The sequence below is a fragment of the Taudactylus pleione genome, unplaced genomic scaffold (assembly GCF_031769625.1).
Source record: "Taudactylus pleione unplaced genomic scaffold, aTauple2 ptg000749l, whole genome shotgun sequence".
In the NCBI taxonomy this organism is placed as follows: Eukaryota; Metazoa; Chordata; class Amphibia; order Anura; family Myobatrachidae; genus Taudactylus; species Taudactylus pleione.
The window spans coordinates 750,216-765,090 of NW_028285151.1; the positions used below are offsets into that span (position 1 = coordinate 750,216).

General features: G+C 46.2%; 1 protein-coding gene across 1 annotated transcript in view; it reads right to left on the reverse strand.

Moving 5' to 3' along the window:
* Positions 1 to 532: 532 nt before the first annotated feature.
* The window catches only part of PLBD2 (phospholipase B domain containing 2), a 44,036-nt gene continuing 29,693 nt past the window's right edge, over positions 533 to 14,875 (reverse strand). The window contains exons 6-12 of the mRNA XM_088457272.1: positions 14,760 to 14,854; positions 11,527 to 11,687; positions 11,202 to 11,297; positions 10,735 to 10,806; positions 10,408 to 10,560; positions 10,108 to 10,270; positions 533 to 2,349 (exon numbers count right to left, since the gene is read on the reverse strand). Coding sequence (XP_088313398.1) covers positions 2,182 to 2,349; positions 10,108 to 10,270; positions 10,408 to 10,560; positions 10,735 to 10,806; positions 11,202 to 11,297; positions 11,527 to 11,687; positions 14,760 to 14,854 — 908 coding nt within the window. The 3' untranslated portion in view covers positions 533 to 2,181. The remainder of the gene's footprint in view (positions 2,350 to 10,107; positions 10,271 to 10,407; positions 10,561 to 10,734; positions 10,807 to 11,201; positions 11,298 to 11,526; positions 11,688 to 14,759; positions 14,855 to 14,875) is intronic.

Sequence of the window (14,875 nt, forward strand, 5' to 3'; positions counted from 1 at the left end):
TGGCAGGAAAATGGCCAGCATTTTGTGCATGCCAGTAGGGAAACCACCGGGGAAATGGCACGGCATGCGCAGTAGACTCTGGCACATACTAGTGCCCAGAGTCTACTGCTGCGCTCAATGCACTGCTGGCCACCAGGTAGAGAGGATGGGGCCCCGGACGGAGACTACACGGTTCCCCTACTCTCTTAATATGCCCCTGGTGTGCACCCAGCTTTAGTCCTTTTTAAAAGTGATATAGATAGCTAGATGTGTATCTATCTTAGTCATACCTCTGTTTGCATGCAAGGGCATAACTACAACTTTGGGGGCCACATAGCAAGATTTTATAAAGGAGCTCCCTACCGTCAGAATGATCACACCATGTTTGCAGTCTATTTAAATTGAATATGTTCCATTTTTAGGCTTAGGCTCACTTGAGAAATTTAAAATGTATATTGCTAGCAAAGAACACATGTAATCTTGTATGGTAAAAAAAAAAAAAAGCCCACAAGCACCTTCATTTATTCAACTTTAACAGATCACACACGAAAAATGTAGTCATTAAGTGGTGATTAAAATCACAATTTTATTTACAAGCTAGCAAGTTGCAAAAAGCTTTCAAAACGAGAACAATTTATTAACAATTTAAAAAAAAAAAAAAAAAACGACAAAAAAAAATCAATATGCAAAGGACAAGCAAGTATTGCCCAAGTGTAGCAGCGTCAAAAATATATATTGCATAGATATTTAGTGTAGAGGCTGAAACAGATGGTATAAGTACCTGTATATATTTGGGATTGCTTCTTTTCAGAGTACAATGTGACCTTGTTCTCTTTAGAACAGGATGACTCTGAATTGACAAGACCTAGTTATTACAACTGACAATAGCATTTCTCATCTACAGCAAAAAGTTGCCCATTTAGGGAATGTGCGTACAACATATGGTAACTTTGGATCCAATCTTTTTGAATCCATACGATAATGCTCTCAAATACAAAAAAAAAAAAAAGAAGGAGAAACTACCAAACACATCTGGAGCTAATATTAACAGTTTGCAATCTATAAAGTGCTAATGTAAAGCATAATGTTTGCTTACACACATAGGCTGAATTCCATTTATGGGTAGGAGACTCATCAATTCACTGAGAACCAATGACACCACAGGAGAAAGGAGGTATGCGAGGTGGCAGTCTTCACTGCGTGCCTTAATGAAACACCCAGAATTACAGATCCCCAGCATAGGAAGCCTAAATTGGGACAAAACCCCTCTAACCATTCCACCTGATGCTCCACTCTCAAACTCCCACCTAACTTAAGTTATAAAATACACCCTTCAGCCCAGGTATCTGCAATAATAAAATTCAGAGACGGCTGTTGGGAGCATAGCAATTTGTACAGGGCAGCAGGGGGTACGTTGAAAAGTCTGAATATAGGTTATTTAAAAATTGTATTATTAGCAGGGTATCATTTTTCTCAAGGTATAGGAGTAACACACCAAGTTGTTATACCCAAATAAATGGGTTACCCTCTCAGGCAATGTTCACACTGGTAGCTATGACTGCAACAGAGCTACAAATGACACCCCATAGCAAGTCTTCCTCCCCATCCCAACACTTATTTTCTACAGTCCTTTTATTTATTTTAGTTAGAGAAAGATTACATGCAAAACTTTAAAGCTTTTCCACCCCCCATCTGGCACAGTGGCTTTAAAGCTGTCAAATAGAGAATGAAAATGTCCTATGCTACAGAGGGCAGAGCCAGGCTGAAGGTCCCATCTGTACTGAAGTGCCATAAAACTGCTAAATACAGTGAACAATCCCCCAGTACAATTATTGGGAAGGGAATTTAGTGAAAATTATAGAGAGTGGAAAATCCCTTTGACATCTTTATTGCAGGGAGTCATACATAACAGGTGAAGCCCCTGACTGATTTGCTCTAGTGTGAGCCAATTAACTCATTCATGAGCATCCATAACACAGTGACTGACTGCCATGTTTGAGCTCATATTGCTACTATATAGGCAAAAAGAGTAGCTGCTTGATTGTACACTTAAAACTCAACAGCTGTCATGCGCGATAATTTCCTTTTATCAAGTGAATTAATCCCGTTCAATCACACAAATACCTTTGGCAAACAGTGGCCAGACATAGGAAGCTATATTGAGGTGGTCAATTGATACCAGTCAAACTCCAGTGCTGCAATTTAATCCCAGCGGATTACAATGGGATTGAATTTCCAGAGGTCAGGGTGACCCATGTGCATGAGGTTGCTGAAGGGAGAAGTGCTCCATTGAAATGGGGTAACCTGATCCCATGGAGGACCATTAACAGCCACCATTATATACTGCTTGGCCAATTCATAGCTAGTGACCTGTCAAGAGAAAAAAAAAAAAATTGTTCATCTAGTTAACCTGCACCACACAAAACAATGGTAAATCACAAAATTAGGAATTTACACTATAGGTCAAAAGTTTTTATTTGTACTATTTCAGAGTATTTGCAAGCCTTGCACTGCTTACATTTCAAAGAGGTAAGCTGTAAACTGATAGAGGTAAAAAAATTAAATAAATATAAAAAAGAAAACTTAAGGTCAGCAAAGGCTAAAATAGAATTCATGTTTCCTCATTACTGTTGAGGTGTGGTCTTCCAGACACTGCCAATTACAGCACTCAGAGCTCGTGTTTGGTGCAGATTCCTCAAAACTGATCCATTTAACAAGCATCCTGACCACAAGATTTGGGACAACATCCATTGCGTGCAGAGGACACTAGTTTTAGTGCCATCTAGAGCAGTGCACACCACAGATAGGGTTCACAGACATTTGGCTCTAGTACATGCTGACAATCTGGCGATGAGAGAGCTATTTATTTTATGCTCATTACTTATGACTCAATTGCTACTCAACTGAGTCTACAACTGTGTTAAGTGAAGTCTAGATTGAAGGTGCATACACACGTAAAGATTCTGTCCAACCATCCAACTAGTTGATTGGTTGGAATGAAAATCTGGTAAGGAATGAAAGCAAATGACAATCAGCAATTTGCTTCAAAACTCCAGAAAATGGACAAAAACTGTTGTTTGATCTAAACAATTTGTTCAAAACTGACGACCATTTTCATCTGTTTTCTGGCATTTAGGAGCAAATTGCTGATCATCAGTTACTCCCATATATTACCAGATTTTCATTCCAACCAATCAACTAGTTGGATGGTTGGACAGAAAATCTTTACGTGTGTATGCAGCTTTACTCACTGCATGAACTATTTAACCTACTAACGACAGATGCATATAAAAGGTGCTCCCAATAACACTGTTAAACGTTCCCAGCTGTAATATATGTTATCGTTCCTATACCTCCATTTGAAGGTGCTAAAACTTGCTACTAAAACTAGTCACTAATTAAAAGCAGAACAAACATCTTATCCAGCTCAAATCTGGGTGCACAGTTTAATGACATCTGCCCATTTAACCTTCAAGAGTGGATTTATTATTTATTGTGTATTATACGGCTTAATATACTGTATATTGTGACTAATTGATATCCAATTTCAATAACAAGCATTATTCAAGAACAAAATGCGTTAAAAGTACAGCTGTTCCATGGCGATGTAAAAGAGGCTTGCCTGCCCATGAAGCACTGGACTACTGAAGACTGGAAGAAGGTTTTAGGGGCAGAGGAGTCAAAGTGTTGAATCTTAGGTTAATCACACAAGAGTAGGTGTAAGGATGGTTCCTCAGTGCATGACAAGCTTAAACAAGGGTGAAAGCAAAGCAACCTACATGTGCAAAACACTTGTGGGAACTTCTGCAACAGTATTAGCAAGTACATCCCTAATAATATGAGATATGGTAAGAACTTACCCGTGTTCTCTATTTCTACGAAGTCCATAGGGTTCCACAGGATACCTTGGGGTATAGGTGTGACGTCAGTCGCAGGGCACCAAAGAGTTAAGCTTTCAGCCTCCCAGGATGCACTAGGTCCCCCTCCTATACCCCGCCCCCGAGCCAAGGCACCTCAGTTAGTTACCAAGCCATAGACCGGAGGAGGAGAAGGAAGAGCGAGAACAAAGATCTGGACACATACAAGAATCACATTCTCACCAGAGGGAGACGGAAAACCGGTGACCAGAGCAAAGCCCATCTGCAGCACAGGTGCGACAGGGCGGGAGTCCTGTGGAACCCTATGGACTTCGTAGAAATAGAGATAACAAGGGTAAGTTCTTACCATATCTCATTTTCTACTTCAGGGTCCATAGGGTATCCACAGGATACCTTGGGGATGTCCCAAAGCAGTATCCTTTAAGGGTGGGGACGCTCCTGTGCAGAAAGGAGAATCCGCCGCCCGAAGGAAGCATCCTGAGAGGCGAAAGTGTCAAACCTGTAATACCTCACGAAGGTATGGACAGAGGACCACGTAGCAGCCTTGCAGATCTGGACTGCAGAAGCACCACGTCGAGCTGCCCACGAAGGACCCACAGACCTAGTGGAATGAGCCTTCAGAGAAGGAGGAACCGGTAGGCCTTCATGAAGATAAGCTTCAGAAATAGCCATACGGATCCAGGCTGCCAATGTTTGCTTTGAAGCAGGCCAACCCTTTTTACGGAAGCCATAGAGGACAAACAAAGCGTCCGACTTCCTAAACGAAGAAGTGCGGTCAACATAAGTCCTTAAGGCCTGCACAACATCCAAAGAGGCCTCACCCACGGAAAGACCCGGTGAGTTAAAGGCCGGAACAACGATTTCCTCGTTAACATGAAACTGGGAAACAACTTTGGGAAGAAATTCGGGCAGAGTGCGGAATACTGCCCTGCTCCCATGAAAAACCAAGAAAGGGGGTCTACAAGAAAGAGCACCTAACTCAGAAACAAGTCTGGCCGAAACAATAGCCAGAAGGAAAACAGTCTTAGCTTTTAGCCATTTAAGATCCACTGATCCCAGTGGTTCAAACGGCGGTCCTTGGAGAGCCCTCAGGACCACAGCCAAATCCCAAGGCGCCACAGGTGGAACTAAGGGCGGCTGAATACGGACAACACCTTGCATAAAGGTGCGCACATCCGGGATTGTAGCAATCCTACCGTGAAACCAGACAGACAGGGCCGAAACCTGTACCTTCAAAGAAGCAAGGCGAAGCCCATGATCTAGTCCCGCTTGCAGGAAGGCGAGAATCCGAGACAGACGAAACTCCCGCGGTGCATAACCTCTCGGTCGACACCACTGGAAGAACGTATGCCACACGCGATGGTATATCCTCGCGGAAGACTGTTTCCGAGCTTGCAACATGGTACGCACCACAGAGCTGGAAAACCCCGGGACCTCAGCATGGCCATCTCAACAGCCACGCCGTCAAAGACAGCAGAGTCAGGTCCGGGTGACGACAAGGACCCTGAGACAGGAGGTCCGGTCGTAGCGGCAACCGCAGAGGACTGTCCACGGACAGACCCTGAAGCGTCCCTCCTTCCTGTTTGAATTTCCGGATTACTCGTGGAAGAAGGGAGACCGGAGGGAACAGGTATGCGAACCGGAACGTCCACCGGACGGACAGAGCATCCACCAGAGACGCCCCATCGTCTCTTGTGCGAGACCCGTACACTGGCAACTACTTGTTGTGCCGGGACGCCATGAGGTCAATCTCTGGAAGACCCCATCTGTCCACCAGTAGTTGAAAAACGTCCGGGTGCAGGGACCATTCCCCCGGATGAACGTCCTGGCGACTTAGAAAGTCCGCCTCCCAATTGAGCACTCCCGGGATGAAGACCGCTGATATGGCCGGAAGATTGCGCTCCGCCCAAACCAGGATCCGAGACACCTCTACGAGAGCCGCCCGGCTTCGGGTTCCTCCTTGCCTGTTTATGTAGGCCACGGTGGTAGCGTTGTCCGACTGGACCTGTACCGGGTGACCCTGGAGAAACCGATGTGCCTGCTGGAGAGCATTGAAGACCGCACGGAGTTCCAAGATATTGATTGGAAGCTCCGCTTCTGTCGGTGTCCACCTGCCCTGGAACAGATGTGGACCCGAAACTGCTCCCCAGCCCCGAAGACTGGCGTCCGTTGTCAACAGGACCCAATTTGGAACCCAGAACGGACGTCCCTTGCTGAGGTGGGTCGTCTGTAACCACCAAGCAAGGGACAGGCGAACCTCCGGGGTGAACATAATCGTCTGGGACTTCAGAGACTGAGGCAGCCCGTTCCACTTTGACAGGATCAGGTGCTGCAGAGGTCTGGAGTGAAACTGGGCATATTCCACCATGTCGAACACCGACACCATGGAGCCCAGTAACCTCATCGCCGAGTGTAGAGACACCCGGCGGCTGTGCAGACAACTGCGCACCCTTGACTGTAAAGCAGAGATCTTTTCCTCCGTCACGAAGATCTTTTGCTGTCCCGAGTCCAATAAGGCTCCAAGATGCAGAATCCTCCGAGACGGGATTAGAGTGGACTTCTGCCAGTTGATTAGCCAGCCGTGCCGTTGCAGCAGGGCAATGGTCAGGTCCAAGTGGCGTAACAGGAGCTCTGGAGATCCCGCCACCAATAACAGGTCGTCCAAGTACGGCAACATGCGGACTCCCTACAGCCGCAGAGAAGCCGCCATGACCGCCATCACCTTGGTGAAAACACGTGGTGCTGTCGCCAGGCCAAAAGGTAACGCCCGAAACTGGAAGTGGTCGCTGCGGATTGCAAACCTGAGGAACTGTTGATGGCGCAAAAGAATAGGGACATGCAGGTAAGCGTCCTGTATGTCCAATGACACCATGTAGTCCCCAGGTTCCAGTGCCAGAATGATGGACCGTAGGGTCTCCATCCAAAACTCCGGTACCCGCAAAGACTTGTTGAGTGCTTTGAGGTTGAGAATCGGACGATACGACCCATTGGGTTTCTGTACCAAAAAAAGATTTGAATAGAAACCCTGGCCCCTCTGGGAGAATGGAACAGGCACTATAACTCCAGCCTGGAGCATAGTGTGCAATACCTTCCGCAGCTCCGTAGCCTTGTTCCGGTCTGATGGTGGACCCGTGGTGAAGAATCGAGCCGGGGGTCTGTGCCGGAAGGAGAGGGCGTACCCGTGGGAGACCACCTCCAGAACCCAAGTGTCTGTCGTAGTGACCGACCAACACTGGGCGGACTGCAGCAGGCGACCTCCCACCCTGGGATCCCCCAAAGGGAGGCCCAGACCGTCAGGCCGCAGGCTTGTCATCTGGCTTGGGGGCCGGACGTCTGGTACTCCATGCCTGCTTCCGGGGCTTGACCGATTTCCTAGGGCCAGCCTGACGATGAAACGACTGTGGTTTGGGCCTGCCCTGGGCCCTAGATGACCGAAAGGACGATGGTCCAGAACCAGAAGGAGCAGCGGCCGACGGGAGACAAGCCGATTTGGCTGCCGCCAGCGTGGCCACAATCTTATCCAGATCCGGACCGAAGAGAACTTCTCCGGTAAACTGCAACGCTTCCAGACCCTTCTTGGAATCTGCGTCCGCCTTCCAGGATCGCAGCCACAAGGTGCGACGAGCAGCTACCGCTGCTGAAGAAATTCTAGACACCAGAGTACTAATGTCTAGAGCCGCCTCGTTGATGTAGGTGGCCGAATCACGGAGATTGCCAATCAACTCCGCCTGTTCGGCCGGACAGTCGGAATCAAAAGAAGCCTCTAATGAATCCGCCCAGCGCTCCATCGCTCTGGCAACCCAGCAAATGGCCATAGCCGGCCGTGCTGCCCCCCCTGCAAGGGAATAAGCGGACTTCAGGCAGATTTCCACCTTGCGGTCCGTAGCATCCTTAAGGGAGGACATGGATGGCATCGGCAATGTGGCACTACGGACAAGACGGGTCACGTGAGAATCCACCTGTGGAGGGGATTCCCACTTAGCAAAATAATTATCCGCGAACGGATAAGCCACCGCCAGGCGTCGCTGCGGCTGGTATCTTTTGCCAGGCTGTTTCCACGCCTCCTCTAAATGGTCCACCAACTGACCCGAAAGAGTAAAGACTGTGGCATCGCCCTTCACGTCTTTGAAAAAGGCATACTTCGACTTAGCCGCTGGGGGAACTTCGTCCTCAATCACCAAGGCTGTGCGGACCGCCCGAATAAGTCCAGGAATATATACTTTGGACTTAGCATCAGCGTCCTTAGTATGGAGAGGTTCCTGATCGTAAGGATCCAGGATCTCCCCATCATCAGACGTCCCTTAGTCATCCTCATAAGGAGCGGACAGAGACGCCACCAGCCGTTTAAGAGGCCGCATCACAGACTCCCCTTGCAACACATCCGACAAGTGCTGTACAGAACTCGTCAGGGAGTTAACCCACGCTGGCTCCTGAGAAACCGGGAGCGGGGAAATAGGGAGACTGTGGGGTACCACCAATTGTCGTGGGAAACCCTGCATGGGTGACGACACCACAGACTGCTGGGACAAACCCATCGGAGTAAATGCGGGCTGCGGAGCTAACTGGCCCACTAAAGCTGTTAGCGCCTGAGTGAAACAAGCCCAGGGCGGCTCCTGTACCGGTGCTGTAACCGTAAGAGGCCGCGCCATGGACAAACACTGCCGGCAAAGGCCCTCCGCGTTACCCTCCCCCTCCGCTAACGGTACTTTACACGTGGTACACTGTAGCCGGAGGGGAAAATCACTTTCAGACATGATGGGACCACGTATGTGACCCCTCTCACCAATTATATATTAAATAGGCGAGAGACCACCCTGCAAGCACCGCACCGCAAGGGCTTAGCAGAAAGAACAGGGACAGTAATAAAGCTGACAGTCTTGAGAAGAAAAGTTACAGGCAGCAGCGCTAGCACAGTCACATACAATGCAAAGAAAATCAATTCCTGCACTAACAGCGCTGATCACTCAACTACACAGACACAGGGCCTGGTAGGACACAGCGCTGCATACACAGACCTGACCACAGCGGAGGAGAGGTATGCGGGGGGACCCAGACCACGATGCTTCCAATGCAGGCTTCCAGCAGCGTTCACCATGCTTCTGAAAAGATGGCCGCCGAGGAGCAGAGAGAAGGCTGGCCTGGGGGAGGAGCGCTGACACAGGGCCAGTCAGCACAGTGCAGGGCTGTGTGCAGCGGGGGAGGCGCCGGCTGTGAGACAGGGAAGGCGCGCTCCCCTGGCATGCATTTAACCCCTGGGGCGCCGCAGCTCTACCACTCTGCTGCGGTCTGCTGTCCCAGGGGGTAGTGGAAGCACAGGTTGGTCGCCTGGCTCCACGCTGCAGCCAGTCCCCAGGGAGCCCCCTGCCTGGGGACTTAGGACCATGTGATCAGCGGGGACCCACCGCGGGACCCCGCTGCTTACCTCAGTCCCCCTTGAATCCGGCCATGGTCCGGAACATCTGGGGTCACCGCTAGCTGTGACCCCAGATGCCCATCAGCATCCCCGGATCAGTACCGGCGTTCTGGTACCGGCGGGGTGTAGGGAAGACAGCATGGACGTCAGGACTGACTGTCCATGCTGTTCATCCAGATGTGCAGCCACAGCTGCATGAAGAAAAAGCTTCAGGGGCTCTTCTAGCCCCCACTCCAACAGGTGCACCCGACTCCGGCCGGGCACCAAACTAAACTGGGGTGCCTTGGCTCGGGAGCGGGGTATAGGAGGGGGACCTAGTGCATCCTGGGAGGCTGAAAGCTTAACTCTTTGGTGCCCTGCGACTGACGTCACACCTATACCCCAAGGTATCCTGTGGATACCCTATGGACCCTGAAGTAGAAATTTGATTTCCATTGTAGCAGGAAGGTCACGTATGTGTTCAGCAGTTTTATCTGTAAAGGTGGCCACTTTGGAGAGTCAAATATTTAGATAACATTTTATAAAAACAAAAATGTTAGGATTTCCTTCTAGCCAAGTATTTGCTTGCTTTCATGTCAGTTTACATTGAGATATTAATCTGTGCGTATTTCAATAAAAACTGCAAAAATGGGGGTGACCTAAAACTTCTGACTGGTAGTGTAAAGACAAACTAGAAAAAGCAAACATTTAAAAATTGGGTAGCAACGGGTTCTCTTGTTTTTATATCCTGTATATTCTCAAAAATCCCTGCATGAGATTACTGGTTGAACAGTTCCAATATCAGAGCTTCTGTAATTTAGATTTGTGAAGGCTGAAAATTTTTTGGACCACACCCACCTTCATATCTGTGCCACCATGTTGCCGCTGGCGCATAGCTCCAAATGGGTATGTACCATTAGCTGGGTTAAGATCAGACCGAGCAGAGATTGCATTCTCCCCATTTTGCTTGGGATCACAGCTCTCACAACGAGAGAGGGGATCGTGAAGGAAATCATTGTATCTGAAATGTAAAAAAGGCCATCATGATGTTCTCAGTCTCTGTACATTAAGTGGTAGTCCAATGAAAATTGGATGATTGCAATATAAACACAATTCTGGCATTAAAAGGATATCAGGAGTCCATAGGTAAAGCCTTACCTCATGAGCTTTACCATAGATGACAAATCCCGCACAGAGGCCTGATCCCTGCGGAATATCTGAGCCCGGGGTGTTTTGGAATAACTAAACCAGTCTCCATATTGTTCCACAAGGGCTGCCTGTCCACTGGCGTTAAAAATCTCTGCAAAGTACCTACAAGAAGAGACCAGACCAGAATAAGTAGAATGCCCAAAACCTCTGCTTTATGAAGTTTCCCACTGAACCATGCTAGCACTAAAATCACACACTCCAGAACCACACTACAGAGACAGAACTGCATACTCTCCTTGGACATACTTCGATACATACATACAGGCAAGCACTTACGGAACATTGTAACTGGCCCAGTATCCGGTCTGATACAGAAGATCAGATTTGTCTTCAGCGATCACCATACCTCTATGATAGAATGGCAGTAAGAGAAAAGAAAAAAGGGTTAGTGACACAGCAAAAAAAACTTCCAGCCACCAAACTCTTTTAAAACTACTTTTGTGGGTTTGTTTTAAAGTGTGAGACATTTTTAAGGTTTTTTTTTGGATGTAGTAGTAGTAGCTTTATTCAGCTTAGCAGCCACAACGTAACAAGTAATGATTATGCTTTTTAGTTAGCACATTGTTTAATACAGGAATGTGGCCAAATTTAGCTAAAACCTCCACCACCTGCAGTTTAATACAATTCATATAATTGGATTGGCTAGGGACTTCTAGGAGGCAAGTGATAGGAGAAGCAAGGATGTGTTGCATCAGGATACTAGTATCGTAAAAGATCCAACATAAACAAAATCAGTAACTCACGGAATTTGTTCTAGAATGGTGAGAAGTCCACTGGGTACATCTGAATGTCCAGCATGGAATTTATTGTAATCCACAATCATCCACTGGTTATTGTATCTAAGAGAAGGATTGCACAGTAAAGAGGAGAACTTAGAATTTCAGTACTCAGACACCCACTTATCTTCCTCAAGTGCTGGAAGCTTATAAAAAAACTCTCCTACCTCCTTTGCTTGTGCATCAGTTAGTCCTAGTCATTCATGTTGTATGGATAAGGCAGATTGAGGAAGGGGCAATTACATCCTTGTATTTTAGGAAAAGTAAATCTAATACTAAATGCCTTACTTACGTTCCACTATTAAACTTCTTGAAGATATCCACCCATTCCTGTCCTCCTGTGGCCAATCTGTTTGCTACAATGTTCCGGAGCCACTCCAGGACAGAATTTTGTGGCTGAATATACTTCCAGAGATCTGGGTTGCTGTTCCCAATGGTGGTCTCCAAAGTAACCTGCAAAAGGGGAAATCATCTTCCACCTTTTATAAGGATTTGTTACCAGCGAGGTCAGCATAAGAAATATCCATACATATAAAAGACGGCTTAGGGTAGCTTACTTAGACAGTCAACATTTAGATATTTAAAAAACAGACACCATAATGTCAAGAGGTCCAAAATTTAGTTAACCAAAAAGTCGACATGGACTATATGTGAACAATCAATATGTAAATAAACAATTGTCGACAGTTATATAATTAGACATTCAATATATAGACCGTGTGAAATGTCGACAAGGTCAATATATACAGTCATTTGTCTATATTAAATAACGACATTTTAAAACAGGTAGACACCAAAATGTTGACGGTTTAAAAAAAAAAAAAAAAAGTCAGCACGTGGGATCGGCATTTTCGGTCAAACAGCACTTGCCCATTCAGTTATAGGGAGTGTCACACTGCGGCGCCATTCAAGTCAGTTTGTTTTTTGGCAAGAAGCCGTGGATGCCTACTTGGAATAAGGTGGACATGCTCCATGGATTTTGTGATTAAAAAAAAATAAAATTGAAGAATGAGGGCTGTGTAGGTTTTTTTTTTTTTTTAAATAAAGTATTAAACACATTTGGTGTCAGTGTCCAGTCTTTATTTTACTATTTATTTATTTTTTTAAAGTCTGAATACAAGTGTCAGCAGGCCCTTAATGTCTGGGCACGCTGTACAAGTGCCTTCATGCTGGGACAAGCTTACCAAGACTTGTAGGCAGCCTGTAAAAAACAGTATTAAACTAACTCTTTCGTTACCATTGTGACAGAATGCACTGTTCCAGGCCCAATCTGCCAATGTTTTAACAGCCGAACAAAGTATAGGACAGGAAGCTGGAAGCAGCTAGGGCCCGTGTGATGACATGACTAGAAGGGGTTAAAACAGTGAGTGACTGGCTATCCCCACCATCACCAAGGTATTAATTACATCATGAACCCATTGTTCTTCCCTTGAACTTAAGCTGGGTACACACTAAGATGATGTCGGCATGACGCGTAGTTTCCGGCCGAATCGCTTAGTGTGTACAGCCAATATGCGTGCTCCCGCATGAGATATCGTCCGGTCGGCCGTGCTGCATGTACAACTTGATATCGCATGCGCCCCTGTTGCAGGTAATGAAGGACAGAACAAGGGATCATTCAATCGCTCAAATGTGTACCTGTGGTACGATAGGTTGGCCCGACATATCGTACTGGTACACATGACTCAGTTTGTACCCGGCATAAATTTGACATTCTGTCATGAACATAGCAGGAGGGAATTCATCTTGGCCCTGACACATGACTACTCTTGTACAGCCCCTCATTGAACTCTACCAATCAGGGGAGACCTTTTCCTAAGACCACCCTTTGCAGTATGGACTTTAGTTGTGGAAATTGGAACCCTTTTTAAGAAATGATGCAAGGGAGCCCCCAGGGAGCCCCAGTTGTGTTTTGTATATTTGTTTCTGAAAGCTACAGGCGTTTGAGTCTTCACAACAAACCACAGTAAAGAGATACTGAAGGAGTGATAAGTGGGGTGAATATTCCAAGATAAGGAAAGCAGCTGTATAAAGAGGCTAGTCAGACCTTTGGAAACAAACAAGCATAAAACAAAGGTAACATCGCTAATCTGGAAAATTTGCACATGTATAAAAAATTAGTACGGAAACATTAAATATAAAACAGCATCATCCAATCCACCATATATAGAACTAGTCCATGAGTGCTCAGAAGCTTTTTGGAATCCAAGCGTATGGCGATGAGCTGGTATAGTTTGATGGGTAAACCATGCGACTGGCACTCTGGTTGTCTTTATCCTCCACCACTTATTCCAAACATCAGAATCTGACGCATTTCGCTGTGCCAAAATCACAGCTTTATCAAAGGTGTGATTTTGGCGACGCGTTTCTTTAGCCTCCGCCACTTATTCCAAACATCAGAAAAAGTGCCAGTCGCATGGTTTACCCAAGTGCCCACCAAACTACACCAGCTCATCACCATACCTGTGCCCAGGGGACCGGACCTTTGCAGAAGCCTGCCAGCACTGCTAATTAGGACCCCACATTTACACTGGACATTGGACTTGGCAATTATTCAGCTTGGACTATTACAGTAATTAAGCACTGATACGTTTGGATTCCAAAAAGCTTCTGAGCACTCATGGATTAGTTCTATATATGGTGGATTGGATGATGCGGTTTTATATTTAATGTTTCCGTACTATTTTTTTATACGTATGGTCCACATTGATTTTACATAAGTTCTAAGGTCATTGTTATTAAATACAATTAATGTGCAAATTTTCCAGTTTAGCGCTGTTACCTTTTGAGTCTTGGCTTCTGCCAGTGTGCGAGGACTGTGTGTGGAAGTATTATGGCTATTGGATTACAAGCTTTCCTCAGGATTGCAGACTTGTTGGCTCTGCTAAACAAACTACACAATCATATATCATACAGATCACTTGGAAATTAATCATGTACAGTGTGGGCAAATTCTGGGGAGTATAACGGTAAACTGGAGTTAACTGATACCTTTTGGTCTGGGTTTAATTTCAAATGTGTTTAATCATTTTGCTTATTTAGAGAACTTGTGTTATGTAAAGCTCTAATAAAAAAAAAAAATTGTTGTATCTTTATAAGAGTCTCCTGTTTACGTGACCATACCAAAGTCCCAGGGATCACCTTGTGCGTTTAAACTAACTCACCGGGTCTTCACAACCATTACCCCCAAACACACTGCCCAGGAGTATGGGGTAGAGCCCTGCTGGTTGTCCCTAGGAAGGGGGTACACACTTATTTTGGAGAGTCCTGACTTTGCAAGTGATACTAGCCCTGTTTGGGGCTGGTTAATAGTATTGCAGAGGGTACCCACGAGGGGAGTCTCCCTACATTTGTTAGAAAAAAAAAAAAAAAGAAGGAACACATTGGTCTGACAAGAGTCATGATAATGTAAATAAAATTTAAATCCTTTAATCTACATACTGGTTAAGTGTTTAACACTGCAAGCTGTAAACTAATATGTTTAAGTTGGATTGCCGGTATGGGTTGAAGCCAACGAATACTCACTAAACCACTGCTCAGTTGGTAGAAGTCATCAGCAGAGAAGATGGTGCCTGGGTACGAGGAGAATGTCTGAACACAGCCTGGTACCACATTGCCCCCTGAGAACACAAAAGTAATAA